This window comes from Mus musculus, chromosome 12, assembly GCF_000001635.26.
Source record: "Mus musculus strain C57BL/6J chromosome 12, GRCm38.p6 C57BL/6J".
Lineage (NCBI taxonomy): Eukaryota > Metazoa > Chordata > Mammalia > Rodentia > Muridae > Mus > Mus musculus.
In genome coordinates, this window is record NC_000078.6 from 13,214,789 (window position 1) to 13,232,344 (window position 17,556).

Consider the following 17,556-nt stretch of genomic DNA (forward strand, 5'->3'; position numbering starts at 1 on the left):
GGCGTGGGGTGGGGGGTAGTCCACCATACTGTGACAGGAGGAACCACCCAGGCACTAGCCATGTGGGGCCAATTCGCTAAGGAAAAAAAAAATTCCAATTCACACTTCTTGGCCTTCAAGATCTAGGTAAAAAAAAAAGCCACAGACTCTGACAAATGTAATGGGGAAATAATTCCTTGGAATCTGTGAATTTGCTTAGATGGAAAAGAGGCAAGTCAGGTAATCCTTAAGTGACCCCAAGTGGTAAAAATACACCAACACATGTGTTCAGGCCTTTGTGGGTATTCACAGCGCGACACTAGCACCACCTAGTGTACAGAACTGGGAAGTGAGCCACAAACCCACACACCCTGACTCTGGTTGTCTCCATTAGCACATAGGTTTTATTCTGCAGTGTTTTCTTGGTGCTGGGTTGTGAGCCAGTGGGAAAACGAGTAACAATTTATGGATGGACACACATTACAAGATTTGTTATTACAGTCTACAGTACTAATACCAATATTTTAAGTAAACAGTATGTAATGATACGGATATGATCCAATTTCTCCAAATTGCCTGGCTTTTAATGCCAAACAAAATATCTCAAACTGTAGTCTGAGACTGTAAGCCGGTCCTCGCTCAAGCATGTCTCAGGGTTCTTTAGCAAGCGCTTGTAAGTCTGACTGTGGCTAAGCATGCCATCTCATGAACTTTAAATGGCTTCTACAGGGCTTTCTTGCTAGCCCCCTTTACAACAATTTCCTCACAGTAAAAGATCAGAATCAGTTCCCACCAGTCCAGTACCACTTTGTCTAAACACAGAATTTCCCTTTATGTCCAGTCAGACTTTAAGCAGCTAACATCTGCGAGCAGCCAGGGAATCACAATATGTGGGGAAGGAAAAGCCAAACTCATGATGGCCATCACTACTTCAACACTCAAGTAATAGTCTCTCCTCCTCTAATCAGTTTCTATCCGAGATTCTCTACAAAACCCTGAATGCACACTCATGCACATGTGCATGCATGCATGCATAGGGATGGATCAGGCTCCACTTAAAACAGCTTGCTAGCATCACCTGGGACACCCAAGGCCTACTCCATCCAGAGCAGTCACGGCAGAGTTCCTGGAGGCAAGGTCTAGACAGACCCTGCACTTCATTTAAGGAATCTGGCTCTCATGTCCTTTGGGCCATCTTTAGGGTAAAAATTTGCCATGAGAAAAGCTCTGAGAGCTACTTCTGTGTTTCTCTCAGTGGTCCTGGGTTCTGTCCTTGAACTAACAGACTCTGATGTGAGTAGGTTAAAGAGAAGTCTGTAACTCTTATTGGGTCCTGCAGACCTCCTAGATTGCAAAATCTTTCAGATTTCTCTCAATAGTTTAACTAGAAGTGGAATATCAGAAACAAAGAAACTAAGGCTTTAAAGAATTTTAAATGAATCTAAAACAACTGAACAGAAATTGACAGCAAAATACTCAATCTTTTCCTCCCTTAAAGGAACCAACCCCCTACAGTGCCCTCTCTCCCTATAAATCCCATCCCTCCTCCCCACCCCACCCCCCAGGAACCCCCTTTAGTTCCCTCATCTCTTCCTCCCTTGAAAGACATCCTTCACAATAGCAAACTAGTATCCCTCCCTTTCCTTCCTGGACCATTGCATTTTTGTTCCAATAGTCCCTCCTCCACTCCCACGAAACCAGATCACTTCGGGACTGCTACTAGTCCTTTGGAAAATGACATTATCTAGTCAAACGATAAGATTGCTGTAAGGAAATCTACCCTGGGTTTCCTTGTGCATTTACTCTTTTTTTTAATTTATTTAATGTATCTTATCAAATGACAATGAAGCACATAATTTCTCTAAGTCAAAACAAGGCAAGGAATGTGACGAAATGGTTCTACCCATTTCCAATTGGCCAGGAACCAATTCTTTTCTTTCTTTTTAAATCTGGGGCAGACTGAGTCATTGCCACATAGTTCTACCTTGAAAAGGGAAAAAAAGAAAAAAGAAAAAAAGACCGACTTCAAGCTTAGATCTTAGTTTATATTTAGCTTATAACCCATAATATAGTGGCCGGGTGGGGGTAGGAAGGGTGGGGGTGGTGGCAGTCACAGGGAAGGAGCAGGGTACAGAGTCAAGTGGGAAGTGCCTCCTATCTGCTTCTCACTAGCACTGATCTATACTCTATAAACACACAGCAAGGTTTAAGTACAACAAGTTCTATTTTAATTCATAAAATATATTCCACAAGGCTCTTCCTGGGTTGTTAGTGTGACTGTCAATCAGCACAACCCCTTCAGAAAGTAATCTGGCACTGGCGGTCTGGTCCTGGAAAATATCCAGTGTTCAGTCTTGAATTCAGTGTTCAAGACAACATTCTGAGAAGGTACGCACTGCAGCACTGTACAAGGACAATGGAAATAATGTAAATAACAAGAAATACGGTACGAGTGCCCCTCATCTACTGAACTTTCGCAGAACGCCTGATAGGCTGCTGAATAATGCACATTCTTTTCCTTTTCATGAAGGAACCACAGCTTAGAGAAGCTGTGACCTTGCGCTCTGATATACTGAAGCATGGGCTCATGCAGATTCCACCCAGGCCACAGTGACTGAAGCTCATATGCCTCTAAGTTCCCCTCAGTGCTCATCAGCACTGCGGGAGCGTTATGACATAAATTATCAATGGATTGTTACAAGCTTATTAAGAGTGGAAATACATCCCAATTCCTCAAGCACAAAACCACTCCAGTCACTATGCAGGGGTGACCCTCAGAATCAAAGCCCGAAGCCACACCCATCGAACACTGAAGTGGAGTAAACCATAGCATTTGTTTAGAGAGAAGAATGACCCAGACCTGTGAGCAGCATTTCAGCTCCTGTAGAACTGAAAAAACAAGGGACAATAAGGAAGCTGAGTCAGAAACAGTACCATTTACAAGTTAATATTTAACATGTTCTAGCCTTTGCAGGGCCTCTAGTGCTCTGAGGCAGACGCCAAAGTTCTGTGACCAAGATCTGACCATGCAGCAGCTCAGATAAGACCCAGTTACAGTACCAGACAATTCACAGAGAGTGGGCAGCTATTTCCTAGGGTCAGCCAGGTCCCTTATCAGGTCTTTCTGCCATTTCCCAAGAATCACACTAAACTAATAGTATCTACTGGCTCACTAGTACTGCTCCCATGGCCGAGTGAGGGGAAGGCAGAGGAGGCACAGAAGTGACAGCCATTCTTCTTATACCCTACTGATGGGATGCTGGGAAGGAGACCCTAGCAGACTCAGGAGTTCCTATTTGTAAAGGGAAGAAGGATGCAGTAGCATTTCTCAGGTTCAGTCATCAATGGCAAGCAGGCTTAATGAACAACTCATAGGCTTACCCCTGGCACAAACACTAGGAGAGCATTAGTGGGGAGGCGGGAAAAGAGACAGCAGTTTGGGTCAGGTCTCCACACTGCACACATGTACATCCCCCAAACCTCCACCGTGGGTCGGTTTACGTGACGCTTTCTCCCGCAACAGCTCAAAGCTAGACAGCAACTTGAACCACTCCTCAGCTGTCACTCAGCTCGTCAGCGTTGCTCTTAGCTGCCCAGTCACTACTGGGTTCAAAGGTGGTTCAGAGAACAAACAATGAAACCAAGGAATTCCAGAGCTGTTTGCAGTCCTATCATCCAGTAGCTCAGGTGGATTCTTTCTGGCTCTTAGTATTTAAGCAATGCTAAGTTCAGTACTGAACTTCAGGGCTGTATTTGCTACTATGCACGTAAGCATGCATTTCTACCTACAAAGAGCAGTCCTCACATGGCCAAGAGATGCGAGAGCAGTCCTAGGACATCTCTATAAAGTAACTGGTCTACAAGTTAACTAATGACCGGCACTGACAAATCCCTTTGTACAGAGTCTGGAAGGGAAGCATCCGCGGTGGCGCTCCCATTAGTGTTCCCTTGAGATTTTGCTGGACGATTTCATTGCTCTTGGGCAATCTCTAGGTAGAGAACACATCTACCCCTGAAACTACTTCCTCACCTAGGAGTCCAAAGGCTCCACAGAGCAATTCAATTATGTCTCGAAATTTCTCCTTGAGGTTATTTTAATCAAAGGACAGAAATTAACTGATTTTCGAACACAGAGACACAGCAAAGTCATTTTGTCCTTCTGTGAATCAACTGCAAAGAAAGGTTCTTGAAAAAAATTCAGAGACACCCTGTCACCAGCATTAGTCATCAATCCATACTGAATTTCCAAGCACCCTCCTAGTTTCCAAACCACCTTGAGGTCCTTGGCTTTTGTTTTACAGCTCTCCTCCAGCTTCATAATGTACCTAGACAGCCTGAAATATCTGAAAATCACTTCAGCGTAGCATCACTCCTGTGGAAAATTTCACTCAAAAGATATTCAGTCTGGGTTTGATATGGGTCCAGGGTCACATTTGTACATCCATAAACTATATTTCACAAGCCCACAGTGTTCTTAAAAGAAAAAAAAAAAAAAAAAACAAGTATAACTTTAAAAGAAGACACAAGCCTTCATGAAAATATAGTTGTCAAGTTTATTTTCATTGGGCTGCCATTTTATGGAGAATCGCTAAGGTCTGTGTTTCCTGACATGCGAGAGTTAGCCGTGATAGCTCGGTTATTGTAAATACTGCTGCTCAGAGAGCAGCACCAGAGGGTTAGAGTTAAGACTACAGACTTTATGACTCCAATGCTCCTCTGTCTACATGACGTCAGAAGGTTCGGAACAGCTGGTTGGGAAGGTAGCCAAGGTGTAGGAAAGAGGTCTGTGCTTCCTTTTCAAGGGCAGCCAACTCTTGAACGGTAGGTGCCAGGACATCCACATGGCCTTTGTAGTTTCCACCTGCACGAACATACAAACCAGGAGCAATGTAAGTGGCATGCTTGAAGCACTTGTCAGGAAGCCCTGCTCCCAATTTTATCACTTCAAATATTGTTTCCAGCAGTAAAAACTTGCCAACAGACAAGTTATCTTCAGAACCTTGAGCTTTAAGTTTTTAAATCAAGAATTTCAATATAAATCAGTAATCAAGCCTCACTACTAGTTGCCTCGATGCCCACATCTCCCACTCCTTTAGTATACCCTGAATCAAAAGAATTCGGAAACATTCTGGGGAAAGAGAACACTAACCGAGGTTGCCACTTAAAGACTCCTGACTCTTTGTTCAAAAATGATAATACTGATTTCCTAATAATTCTTTAAAAGTTCAAGTACTCTTAATATGAATACTTCAAGACAATCAGCTAATTGCTGCCCCTCATTCACATACAGATCACACAATAAAATGCTGGAAGTCAAATAACAAAGCACTGGAGAGCAATTAGGAGAGGACAATTAATATGCTAATAATATACTGTTAGCATAATGGAACAAAATCATGGTCTTCATAAACTCACACTCAAAGAGGCAAATTTAGCTACATGTGCTGGTGGATGTCTATAATCCCAGCACTCAGAAGGCTGAGGCAGGAGGATCTTGAGTCTGGGATAGGAGAAACAGCGGGTGCAGTCGAGGGAGGGAGGGAGGGAGCCAGAGCACACTGAAGCATCTGAAAGCTTACCGCCAGCAGCCCTTTTTTGACCGTATGTGACTTTCCCATCAAACTCATCCACTGGAACCTTTATATCTGGCTCGACCTGGGAAATGGTGCAGTTCAGGTGCTCTTCTATCTCGGAAAGTAGCTAAGAAAGAGTGAGAAAATGCAAGTATTTTAGATAAAAAATTCACTGTGATAAGAGTTTCACTGTAATAGCATGAAATAACACTATGCAAGCTGAATGCGTAATATACATGGAGGCTAGATCCCTGGAAGTCAAGTCACAGTTTACAGACAAAATGATAAGCCAATTACCCTTCTCTCATCACTGACAAACAGATGAAAGTAGACATGTAAATTTTCTAGATGAATGCAGGCTGTTTATCAATGTCAATAAAGTCTCTGGGAGTCTTACCTGCATTTCATTGTACCAGATAGTACAGCCGCCATCTTCCTTGAGTCTAGTGTTATAGCATCCCTTCCCACGGTTGCTACATACATGATACCAAACCTACATTAAAAAGAAAGAAACATTGCAAATTCATCTGGAATAACAAAAAACCTAGGATAGCAAAAACTCTTCTCAAGGATAAAAGAACCTCTGGTGGAATCACCATGCCTGACCTAAAGCTTTACTACAGAGCAATTGTGGTAAAAACTGCATGGTACTGGTATAGAGACAGACAAGTAGACCAATGGAATAGAATTGAAGACCCAGAAATGAACCCACACACCTATGGTCACTTGATCTTCGACAAGGGAGCTAAAACCATCCAGTGGAAGAAAGACAGCATTTTCAACAAATGGTGCTGGCACAACTGGTTGTTATCATGTAGAAGAATTCGAATCGATCCATACTTATCTCCTTGTACTAAGGTCAAATCTAAATGGATCAAAGAACTTCACATAAAACCAGAGACACTGAAACTTATAGAGGAGAAAGTGGGGAAAAGCCTTGAAGATATGGGCACAGGGGAAAAATTCCTGAACAGAACAGCAATGGCTTGTGCTGTAAGATCGAGAATTGACAAATGGGACCTAATGAAACTCCAAAGTTTCTGCAAGGCAAAAGACACCGTCAATAAGACAAAGAGACCACCAACAGATTGGGAAAGGATCTTTACCTATCCTAAATCAGATAGGGGACTAATATCCAACATATATAAAGAACTCAAGAAGGTGGACTTCAGAAAATCAAACAACCCCATTAAAAAATGGGGCTCAGAACTGAACAAAGAATTCTCACCTGAAGAATACCGAATGGCAGAGAAGCACCTGAAAAAATGTTCAACATCCTTAATCATCAGGGAAATGCAAATCAAAACAACCCTGAGATTCCACCTCACACCAGTCAGAATGTCTAAGATCAAAAATTCAGGTGACAGCAGATGCTGGCGAGGATGTGGAGAAAGAGGAACACTCCTCCATTGTTGGTGGGATTGCAGGCTTGTACAACCACTCTGGAAATCCGTCTGGCGGTTCCTCAGAAAATTGGACATAGTACTACCGGAGGATCCAGCAATACCTCTCCTGGGCATATATCCAGAAGATGCCCCAACTGGTAAGAAGGACACATGCTCCACTATGTTCATAGCAGCCTTATTTATTATAACCAGAAGCTGGAAAGAACCCAGATGCCCCTCAACAGAGGAATGGATACAGAAAATGTGGTACATCTACACAATGGAGTACTACTCAGCTATTAAAAAGAATGAATTTATGAAATTCCTAGCCAAATGGATGGACCTGGAGGGCATCATCCTGAGTGAGGTAACACATTCACAAAGGAACTCACACAATATGTACTCACTGATAAGTGGATATTAGCCCAAAACCTAGGATACCCAAGATATAAGATACAATTTCCTAAACACATGAAACTCAAGAAAAATGAAGACTGAAGTGTGGACACTATGCCCCTCCTTAGAAGTGGGAACAAAACACCCTTGGAAGGAGTTACAGAGACAAAGTTTGGAGCTGAGATGAAAGGAGGGACCATGTAGAGACTGCCTTATCCAGGGATCCACCCCATAATCAGCATCCAAACGCTGACACCATTGCATACACTAGCAAGATTTTATCGAAAGGACCCAGATGTAGCTGTCTCTTGTGAGACTATGCCGGGGCCTAGCAAACACAGAAGTGGATGCCCACAGTCAGCTAATGGATGGATCACAGGGCTCCCAATGGAGGAGCTAGAGAAAGTACCCAAGGAGCTAAAGGGATCTGCAACCCTATAGGTGGATCAACATTATGAACTAACCAGTACCCCGGAGCTCTTGACTCTAGCTGCATATGTATCAAAAGATGGCCTAGTCGGCCATCACTGCAAAGAGAGGCCCATTGGACACACAAACTTTATATGCCCCAGAATAGGGGAACGCCAGGGCCAAAAAGGGGGAGTGGGCGGGTAGGGGAGTGGGGGTGGGTGGGTATGGGGGACTTTTGGTATAGCATTGGAAATGTAAATGAGCTAAATACCTAATAAAAAATGGAAAGAAAAAAAAATAAATAAAGCCTAAAAAAAAAAAAAAAAAAAAAAAAAAGAAACATGACCATGTATACAGATGGAAATTAAATACTGTGCTCTACATTTGTGTGTGTGTGTTTAACATTTTATTTCCTTAAAACACTAGAAAAAAGATTATGCATTTTATCAAACAGCTATTACTTGATGGCTCATTTAATAGATCTGGGTTATTTTGGAAATAATACAAAAGGCTGTGAGTTAAAGGAAGAAATTCTCAAACCAAACAAACCCCTAAACTGACACCATAGCCTGATGTCTCACGAGGCGCACGCAGGCAGCCAGGCGTGGTGGTGGATGCCTGGAAACCCAGCACTCAGGCTAAGGCAAGGAGGGCCGAGTCTGAGGCCAGCCTAGACTACAAAAAGGGAGGCATGGAGGGGGGAAAATTTTGGAGAATGTTGTATCAAAATTAATATTTTAATAAGTCTGTTTATATCCAAAGGAAAATAAAGCACATAGGGAAAGTATGCACATAAATTTGAGAAAAAAATTGCACAGGAGACCTTAATAAAAGTTTTTCTACAAACCATAATTATATATTCAAGTATGACCCCTAAGTGTCCTATGGTATCATACTATATAGTATTTAAATAGTTTTTGTTGAAAAAACTATATTAGTGCTATTAGGAATATTGATATCTTATTCCTTTCTTTGTAAACCACATGCTAATATTTGACTACTCAATCCATAGAGAAGGAAAAAAATCCTATAAAATGTTCACTTCCATTTGTGACTGATTCCAATTTCAATGGGGGAATTAAACTGCTTTTACTTCCCATATGAAACGTAGCTCACAACGACGAACAGAGACGAGAGGATTACCTTTTCTTTCTCGGTTGCCACCAGGGAAATAGCCAGGCCCATCCTGAAAGATTTCAAAGCCTGCATTAGACTTTGGTCCTGAAACACAGGAGCTCAAGGGGGAGAACTTGACGGTACCTTTCAGCTCGTCCCACTCTGCCGATCCGGTGCACATAATTCTGCTTCTCATCAGGCAGGGTGACGTTGATCACTGCAAAGGGAGACAATGGTTAACAGCTCTCATTCGTCTGTTAGGTCAGTGTGTTAAGTAGAAAGTTTCTTCTTACCATAAGGAACGCCATGGATATCAATCCCTCTAGCAGCTACATCTGTGCAAATCAAGAATCTTACGTCTCCTTTCTAAGAGAACCAAGACAAGGAGGTGTCTGTCAGTGAATGCATAAAACATAAAAACAAATACTCCACTAAGAAAGCTACATGGTACTTTCAGATTACCTGTTTGAACATAATAATCTACTGCACCAAATCCTGAAATTTTACTCTATGGTCTGCTGAGATGACATTAATGGTTGCATTGTTTTTCTTATACCAGTGTATTAAAGCATTGCTAAACTCAGGCTTTATCTTTAGTCTTTAGAAATATTTTTGGAATACCAAAAATATATAACAGAAGAGAACACAGAAGCAGCATAGGTGTTGTCTTTATTCTTATACTAAAATAAACCTCGGGAATGGGAGGGGGAAATGGTTCATTTCCCATGGATGTGGTTAAGAGCACTGACTGTTCTGCCAGAGACGATCTGGGTTCCATTCCCAACACCTATAAAGCACTAACAATCTGTAATGTCAGTTCCAGAGGATTCAACACCCTCTTCTGACTTTTGTGGGCACTGAACACACATAGTGCAGGCAACACACCCACAAGCATTAAAAGAAAACAAAAAAAAAAAACAAAAAACAAAACAAAACAAAACAAAACAAGAGGTAGTAGGAAATAAGCCCCTAGAGCTTACAAAGGAAATACATATTAACCCTTTGGATGCCTTTGTGCAGAAGAAAGTTAAGGTTTGGAGGTGAGGGATGCATACTGACTCTAGATCTAGTGTAATACCCAGGACAAATGGCAGTGAACTTGGTGAAATGTCAGCACATAAGCCTGACATGTCCCACTTTTTCCAAATGACAGGAAAAAAACAACTATCCTATACATGGCAGTAAACATTATGGAATGATGGTGGGAAGAAACTACTGATGCTAGTTCTATATGGCCAAGGCCTACTACACACTCCAAGGGCTCCGAAGGCCTTCAGAATGCAAGCATCTGGAAGGGTGCACTCCAAAGAACCATAAAGCCAGGCATATTTGCTTCCACACTACCAAACTCTAATGATCATCTTCATTTCAGAACAAAGTACATTCTCTACACGTATTTGTGTACTTTTCAGAAAGGTTTATAGACATGGTTTACCTAATCCCACTTTTTACTTCTAAAAAGTGTCTACCTGATAAAATTATGTATGAATATAAGAATGTACGTATGTATGTCAGTCAAAGAATACTTTATTGAGTATATTACGAGGGAGCAGTGGACTACCTGACAGAGTACATGAAAATTAATTATCTGACTGTCAAAGATGACTAATTCCTGCCACAATGTATGGATAAGAGTAAAATGCTTTAAGTCACTAGGAAAAGAATTGTTTTAATGATATTAAGTGGCATAAGGAACGCCAGAACAGCCCTTTAAGTAAGAAGGAAATGCAGGTAACGAGGCACATTGTACCTTAAATCGTTCCAAGTTTTGCTTTCTCTCATGAGGCTTTCTGTCACCATGAAGACATACACATGAGAACTGGTGTCCTTTTTTGTCAGGTCCTAGGGAAAAGCATATTTAACATCTGACCTTGAAATGCATTATGCCAAAGACTATAAAAACACATGTTTATAAAACTCTATACTCCACAATCTGGCACAAAGGAAGGCAGCACACTTTCTGAAACAGGCAAAATGCCATTAAAATAAATTCCTTCGAAGACTGGGGAGATGGCTCAGGTGGTAAAGTATAAGCACGGAGATATGGGCTCAGATTCTCAGCACCCACGTAAAAGCTGGGCAGTGTTGGCATCTTTAACCCCAGCATCTGGCTCTGTCAATGCTGGGTTGACAGGTGGACCCTAGACCTCACTGGCCAGCAAGCCTAGCTGAATCTAGTAGCTCCAGGTTCTGTGAGAGTCTCTTAAAAAGTAAGGAAGACAGTTCTGACCTCCACAGGCGTGTGTTCACATTCTTCCACAGACGCACACACAAACTCCATAAAACATTAACATTGACTTGCTTTTAAGAGAATTCTAAATTCTATCAAACTTTTGTATTAACTTTCCAAGAAGCTGGGGTTAGAGGCACACCCCACCATGCCCAGCTTACTGTCCAACTTTATGACAGAATGTATAGCCCTTCAACTGAGATGGCTTTACTGCTTAATATTCGCAACAACAAATTAGAGTACTTAGGTATGTTCCACGGCCTTGCCAGACTTGGAGTTTCATTTTTGAATACAAAGTAAGCATTTCTATACTGACTAAGAATATCTCCATATTTGATAAGAAACATAAAGTTATCTAGACACAAAAAAAAATCTAATGTGAAACTACACCATTTCCATTCTAATGTCTATTCTAGCTGTACAGAAATTCATTGACTTGTATAGATCTTGGGTCAAGTTAATTTTAGTGTGGAATGTCTTATTTATTTGCAAAGTTTGGGTCATATTTTCACAACAGTAGTGCCCCTTTATTTCTACTGATATTTTTGTTTAAGGTCTACTTCATCTCTTATTAGATCTTTAGATTAGCATTTCACCATATGTGTTTATGTGTGTTAATCTTTATATTAAAATTCAAAGTATCATAACCAGCATATTAGAATGTGTATCTTGCAAAACCAAGTGTTTTCTAAGATCTTCCTTGGCCTTTTTTTGGTATGTTTTTAACAGCTATACCTAACACAGATCTAGATTAATACTCTATGTGAACTTAGCAGAAGACTTCGGTTCACTGACTCATAATATATATTCAGGTTTTTTGTAATACTGATCTTATTCTGTGATTCCTAAGATGTATTTTTCCTCTAAGACTAGAATTTGAAGCAGGAGTCTTACCCATAACCACTGAGTTCTATTTCCACCTCTGAGCTATATTCCCAGCTCTTAGGTTTTGAGATCCTATCTCACTACGCAGCTCAGGCCAACCTAAACTTGGTTTGTGACTTAGTGACCTCACCATCCTCCAACCTCTGCCTCCCAAGTGCTGCGACTACACACGGGTACCACAATGCTTGGCTTCTTTCTTCCTGTATTTACGGTTTCTCCCTTACTCAATTTTTCCTATTTACCAGTTTAGAAAATAGACATTCTAATATTTTAGTCATTATACTTTAGATTTTAGTTGTTAATCAATAATCTAGATGTATGGCATTAGAATCCTGTGATTCAGGTTCATGCTAATGACAACTGTAGCACTGTGGAAGAAGTTCTCATGTTTACCCAGGGCTTATTCCTAGAAAAGCATTGGGCAGCTACAGATAGACTACAATGTGCCATCATTGCTTTAAACTCTGTGCACGCATTCTAGCTTTCATCAACGTGAGGGTAATAGTCTATGAAATAAAGGAATAAGTGAGGACAAATTTACCTCCTCCTTGCTGCATAAAGTACTGCTCCAAGTTATCACAGTCAATTTTAGTTCTACAGAAGATAATTGCTTGATCCATCTTGTGTTCCTTGATTGCTCGGACAGCATACTCCCCCTTCAGTATTTTAATAGCTTCAGACCACATCTCTTGATTACCATAGCAACAGAAAAAGCAACAGAATGTCAACTTGAAGCTGTCATGAGCACACATTATCAGTCAGATATATTGCTTAACTCTAAACATCCCTGCAATACTATCCACAAGGCACAGTGTGAGAGTGAGGAACTTAGTTAATTCATTGCTTCATTTATTTGCAATGAATAATTCTGTCAGTGTCTTATGCACTATTTTTGGGTCTCGGTCTCTCTCATAAACACACACACACACACACACACACACACACACACACACACACACACACACCCATGCAGCACACAGGCACACACATGCACGCAGACATACAACCATAACCTTTTAAGAAGAAACACAAATATGTAAACATCCTAACAAAAGAGCCTGCGCACCAAGACTTGGTACCTTCCTCTCAAGCATTAGTTAGAATCTGTCTGTCTGTCCTGTACTGACTTCCATTTATGCTTAAGTCCTGATTATTGGATTATCTTAACCCTTCTTAAAGAAAGTACTAAATCTAACCAATCTAAAACCACTCCACAGAATGAAAACCTGGTTAGCAGCTTTTCAGTCCTCTCTTTCCTGGGAAGGAGTGTTATTCTTGTTTCTCCTCTGCTGACACATGCTTTTAATCCAACCTATTTCTAAAGGTTTTCTGTTGTCTCCAACAGTAGTGGAGAGTAAGCAAAAGCTTTACAAAACCATCATCACAGTAAAAGCTGGTATTTTATAAAGTGCACTCCCTAATTATGGGTTAACAGTTTGTGCTTAACTAGCAGTTTCTCTACTTCAACAGGAAAGGTAAGTGAGTATGGATCATGTCAATCTGGTGTTAGACATAAAACCAATTTCTAAGGAACTTGAAACAAGACTTCAGGCAATCCACCCTTGAGACATGTGTCAAAGTGCTCAGTGAATTCAACCAAAAAGTAAAAGCACTCTGACCTAGTCTAAGGACCCACTCAAGACATCTGATGTCAGACATGCAGTCTAATCAGTTTAAGATCCAGGCACTTAGGTTTTAGATTTAGCACCTTATATCCTACTGTATCTTCATACAATTTTGAAATGTTGTAGACATGAAAGAAATTGTCTGCTAGGCTATCTTCACTGCACTGAGACTGTTAGGCTTTTTCAGAGCTGATCAATGAGCATACAGTTTCTGTTTGAGAACAACAAGTGCTACAGACAGTACTAAGGCCGAATAATGTAAATGTGCTTAATGCCCTGAATCATACACTAAAGAGTCAAGACAATCATAAAAATAATTAAGAAATCCACACTATTTGTCTTTCACCATTTCATAAAGACACCCCCAACCCCCAGCATCCTTCATCTTTATTTTTCTGGAATTTCAGGGTCAATATAAATTTGTTTCTAGACAGATTTGCTAGTTTTCCATCATCTACATCAACAATCCAGAAGGCTTATGATCCTGAGGCCACACAACTAACACCTACGTTCAGTGGTTAACACTACTCCTCTAAGCTAAGTGGTACGAGCTTGCCCCATCTCGTGATTATTCTTATTACTTCTATTTTCCCCATTCTAACTTTGTAGGTCATATCTCCCATCTTTCAAGAGAACACTAGGCACAGAAACAAACCAATCATTTCCAAGCTATGTAACACTTTCTACTCACTCTTTCATCTTACCTGGACTGTTAGCACCAGGTCTTGTGTTATCCTTTGCGTGTACATCATCAGTCTGTTGAGAGGCAGAGATAAAGAAGGCATGAGGATGCTAAGGAATGACTCGGCCTGAGGAGACTAGCTCACCAGTGTCCACACCTCGCAGCGCTTACTCGAATGTGGTTCTTCCCCAGCCTTTCCCAAAGCTTGTCAGTTTTGGGGTTCACAGGGACAACGACATGATGCACAGTATCTGGAACAGAATCTTCTCCTTTCAAATCGACCCATGTGGGAAAATGCATTATCTTCTCCGATAGCTTCTTTACATCAAAAGAATGCAGAGTAGCAGAGCAAACAATCACCTAGAGACAGGAAAACGAACATTCAGACCAACTTTTATAACAGTCAGCTTTCTATCACACTAGTTTTTAAAAAATATTTATTTTGTTTTGAGATTCACACTAACAATGGATGATAAGAGAACACAGAATAGTAGTCAGGGAACCCAGAACACATCTAATCCCTGCCTCCATGTAGTAACTAACAGTGTGACCTTGGCAGGCTGTCAGTCCTGACTCTCTCACACAAACCATGCCATCTCTCCCTCTAGGAAGGTTTGTTTTTTTGTTTTTTGTTTTAAATCAAAGGCCACAAATTGTTATTCACTCCCTTCTCTCAAAAGTCTCTCCCTCTCAAATGTTTCCTATGGATAAAACAAGGGCAACGTTTTCAGAAACAACCCTACAAAGGTGCCTGACAGTCAACAGCCGATGCTACTTCCCCTTTGCACAAGCAGCAGCACCCACTAGACTCTAAGCACCCAGGGCTCTACAGAAAGAGCCACTGAGACTATCTGACGGTTATCTGTAACAACTAAGAAATTACCCTGATTTCTAAAAGGAGCCCCCCAACCCTACTTTCCCGCAAAACAGAGCTTCCCTGTGTAACAGAGTCCTGGCTATCCTGAACTCACTTTGTAGACCAGGATGGCCTCAAACTCAAAGTGCTGGGATTAAAGGTCTGCTGTGTGCCACCATGACCAGCCCTAAAACCATCTTTTAAGATTGTCAGCTCTGTGTGTGTGTGTGTGAGTAACTAGACGATAACAAAGGAAAGGTACACAATGAATTGAATCATAACAACCTTAAAGCAAAAGCCCCTGACTCTACAACCCTGAGGAACAGCTGCCTCCATGTGTTTGGGCTGCATTTGTCATTCGATACCTGAAGTCTTTTCCCATCACACGTAATCTGCGGAATCTGGTTGTGCATCCGGTTAATGAAGTCAGAGTAGCCTTGAGAGAGAAGCCCATCCTGCAGAAAAAGAGTTTTCCATCACTATGAAAGTCCTTTAAGTTTCAAATTTAAAATACAAGGTAAAAGAATTAACATATACATATATATCTCCCTATATTTACAAAATAATCATAATCTGCTGGGTAATTAAAGGAAGTTATAAATTTAACCTTAGGTTCCTTGTGACTAAAATATGAAAAAGTATAATAAATAAACCCAACTACACTCCAGTATTCTAGCATGAATACAACAGTTTATAACACATATCCTTAAGATAATGATTTTAATGTGAAAACTGAAAAAGTTCCTGTGCTGGAAAATTAACCCAACCATCTTTAGAATAATTTGAAAGAGTGTCTCAAAAGCTTCAGACACATTTCTGTCCTTCCAGATGGCCACAGTATACATCTCAAGCAAAAAAATGATTTGTTGAATAAAAAATAATGTATGCACAGTTATTTGGAATAAAAAAGCAAACTACTCGTGTCATTAATTGGAGAGTAATTAAAGAAACCATGACGTAGCCATGCCCATGTAACAGATCATTAAATAGCCTTCAGAGAATAATCACAAATAATCAAGTGAAATATTTGAGATATAATTTTTTTTAAATAAAGGTTTGCCTAAATTCCTCAAAGTCTGACTTCAACTCCCTAAAGTAATCCCGTGTCAGGACCCTTGCTGGGTCCCTAATTTCTGTGTCAGGGCCCCTGCTGGACCCCTAAATCAGATGCTCAAGTCCTTGGTGCACAATTATAGATTCACCCCATCTACCAATCACACGTAGATTCTCACTCCTTTGTGCAATGTAAATGCTATGTAAATAGCTATCACACTGTATTATTTAGAGCGAGTAAAAAAACTACATATATTCAATATAAATGAAAAATTTCAAATATTTTAAATTCAACATTGACTTAATATGCGGGTAAAAAAGTCAACTACATGTGTATCAATACAGTAAATGAAAATGTGTTTAACTGTGATTTTAGGTAATAGGATTAAGGATCTTTTTTTTTCACTTTATAAATCTTATCATAAGTATACTCTCTAAAGAAAATATGAACGTATTTCAACCCACTGCTTCATCCAGGACCAGGAATCTAACTTGAGACAAGTTGAGCTTTCCAGTCGACACCAAATCATCCAATCTTCCTGGAGTACCGACAACAATGTCAACCTGAAAAGACATAAGCAACACCCAAGGCAAACTAAAAAATTAATATAATTACTTTAAAACAGCAAAATGCCACTTTCTACTTCAAGCATGTGAGCTGAAATAGTGCCCATCAGCGCAAAGCGTCCTCAAAGTCATTATGGACACACAGTGCTGTACAGCACATGCTGACTGTAGCAATTCATCTGGGATAGCTTTAACGTTTACATATAATCGAATATGAAATGTCTGTATTTTATAAAAAAAAAAAAAAGAAACCAGGTGAGTTTCCATGAATTGTAGAATAAAGCAGGAACTCCAGTCCAAGCTCCACTATTATCCCACAGTGGGGTATCATCATCTAGCACATCAACTTCCTCATATTCCCAACAGAGGAATAGCTTTCTTTTACAAGATAGCTTTGATAATTCAGAGAAGACACAACGGACCCTGGATGCCCAGTATGCTGAGTGCTCACTGTATTTGATTATAGTTTAACAGTAACTGTTTAGACTGGCCAGGAAATTATTATAGTGTTTGTTGATACTCACTATTATTACTCCTATTTTTAAATCAACAGATTAAAGTGTAGTGTAGACTTAACACTAAAATCATAGCATTTAGATATAGCACTAGTAAGTACCTACACCGAATCCATCCTCTGAATCGACATATATATAAGAAGAGGTTTATGGGGCTAGAACGCTGGCTTAAGTTAAGAGTACTTATTGCATTTGCAGGGCACTGTGTCCATGTAGCATCCCATCTCTATCCATAACTCCAGTTCCAGAGGACAGAACGCCCTCTTCTGACTTCCACATATAC

At 40.5% G+C, this 17,556-nt stretch overlaps 1 protein-coding gene across 1 annotated transcript in view; it reads right to left on the reverse strand.

Annotated features, from left to right (window-relative positions):
- Nucleotides 1–4,518: 4,518 nt before the first annotated feature.
- Ddx1 (DEAD box helicase 1) overlaps nt 4,519–17,556 on the reverse strand; it is a 29,868-nt gene continuing 16,830 nt past the window's right edge. Inside the window, exons 15-26 of the mRNA NM_134040.1 lie at nt 16,657–16,755; nt 15,504–15,593; nt 14,454–14,642; nt 14,305–14,356; nt 12,517–12,663; nt 10,611–10,702; nt 9,154–9,226; nt 9,005–9,077; nt 8,888–8,930; nt 5,950–6,045; nt 5,559–5,679; nt 4,519–4,840 (exon numbers count right to left, since the gene is read on the reverse strand). Of these exons, the coding sequence (NP_598801.1) occupies nt 4,710–4,840; nt 5,559–5,679; nt 5,950–6,045; nt 8,888–8,930; nt 9,005–9,077; nt 9,154–9,226; nt 10,611–10,702; nt 12,517–12,663; nt 14,305–14,356; nt 14,454–14,642; nt 15,504–15,593; nt 16,657–16,755 (1,206 nt within the window). The 3' untranslated portion in view covers nt 4,519–4,709. The remainder of the gene's footprint in view (nt 4,841–5,558; nt 5,680–5,949; nt 6,046–8,887; nt 8,931–9,004; nt 9,078–9,153; nt 9,227–10,610; nt 10,703–12,516; nt 12,664–14,304; nt 14,357–14,453; nt 14,643–15,503; nt 15,594–16,656; nt 16,756–17,556) is intronic.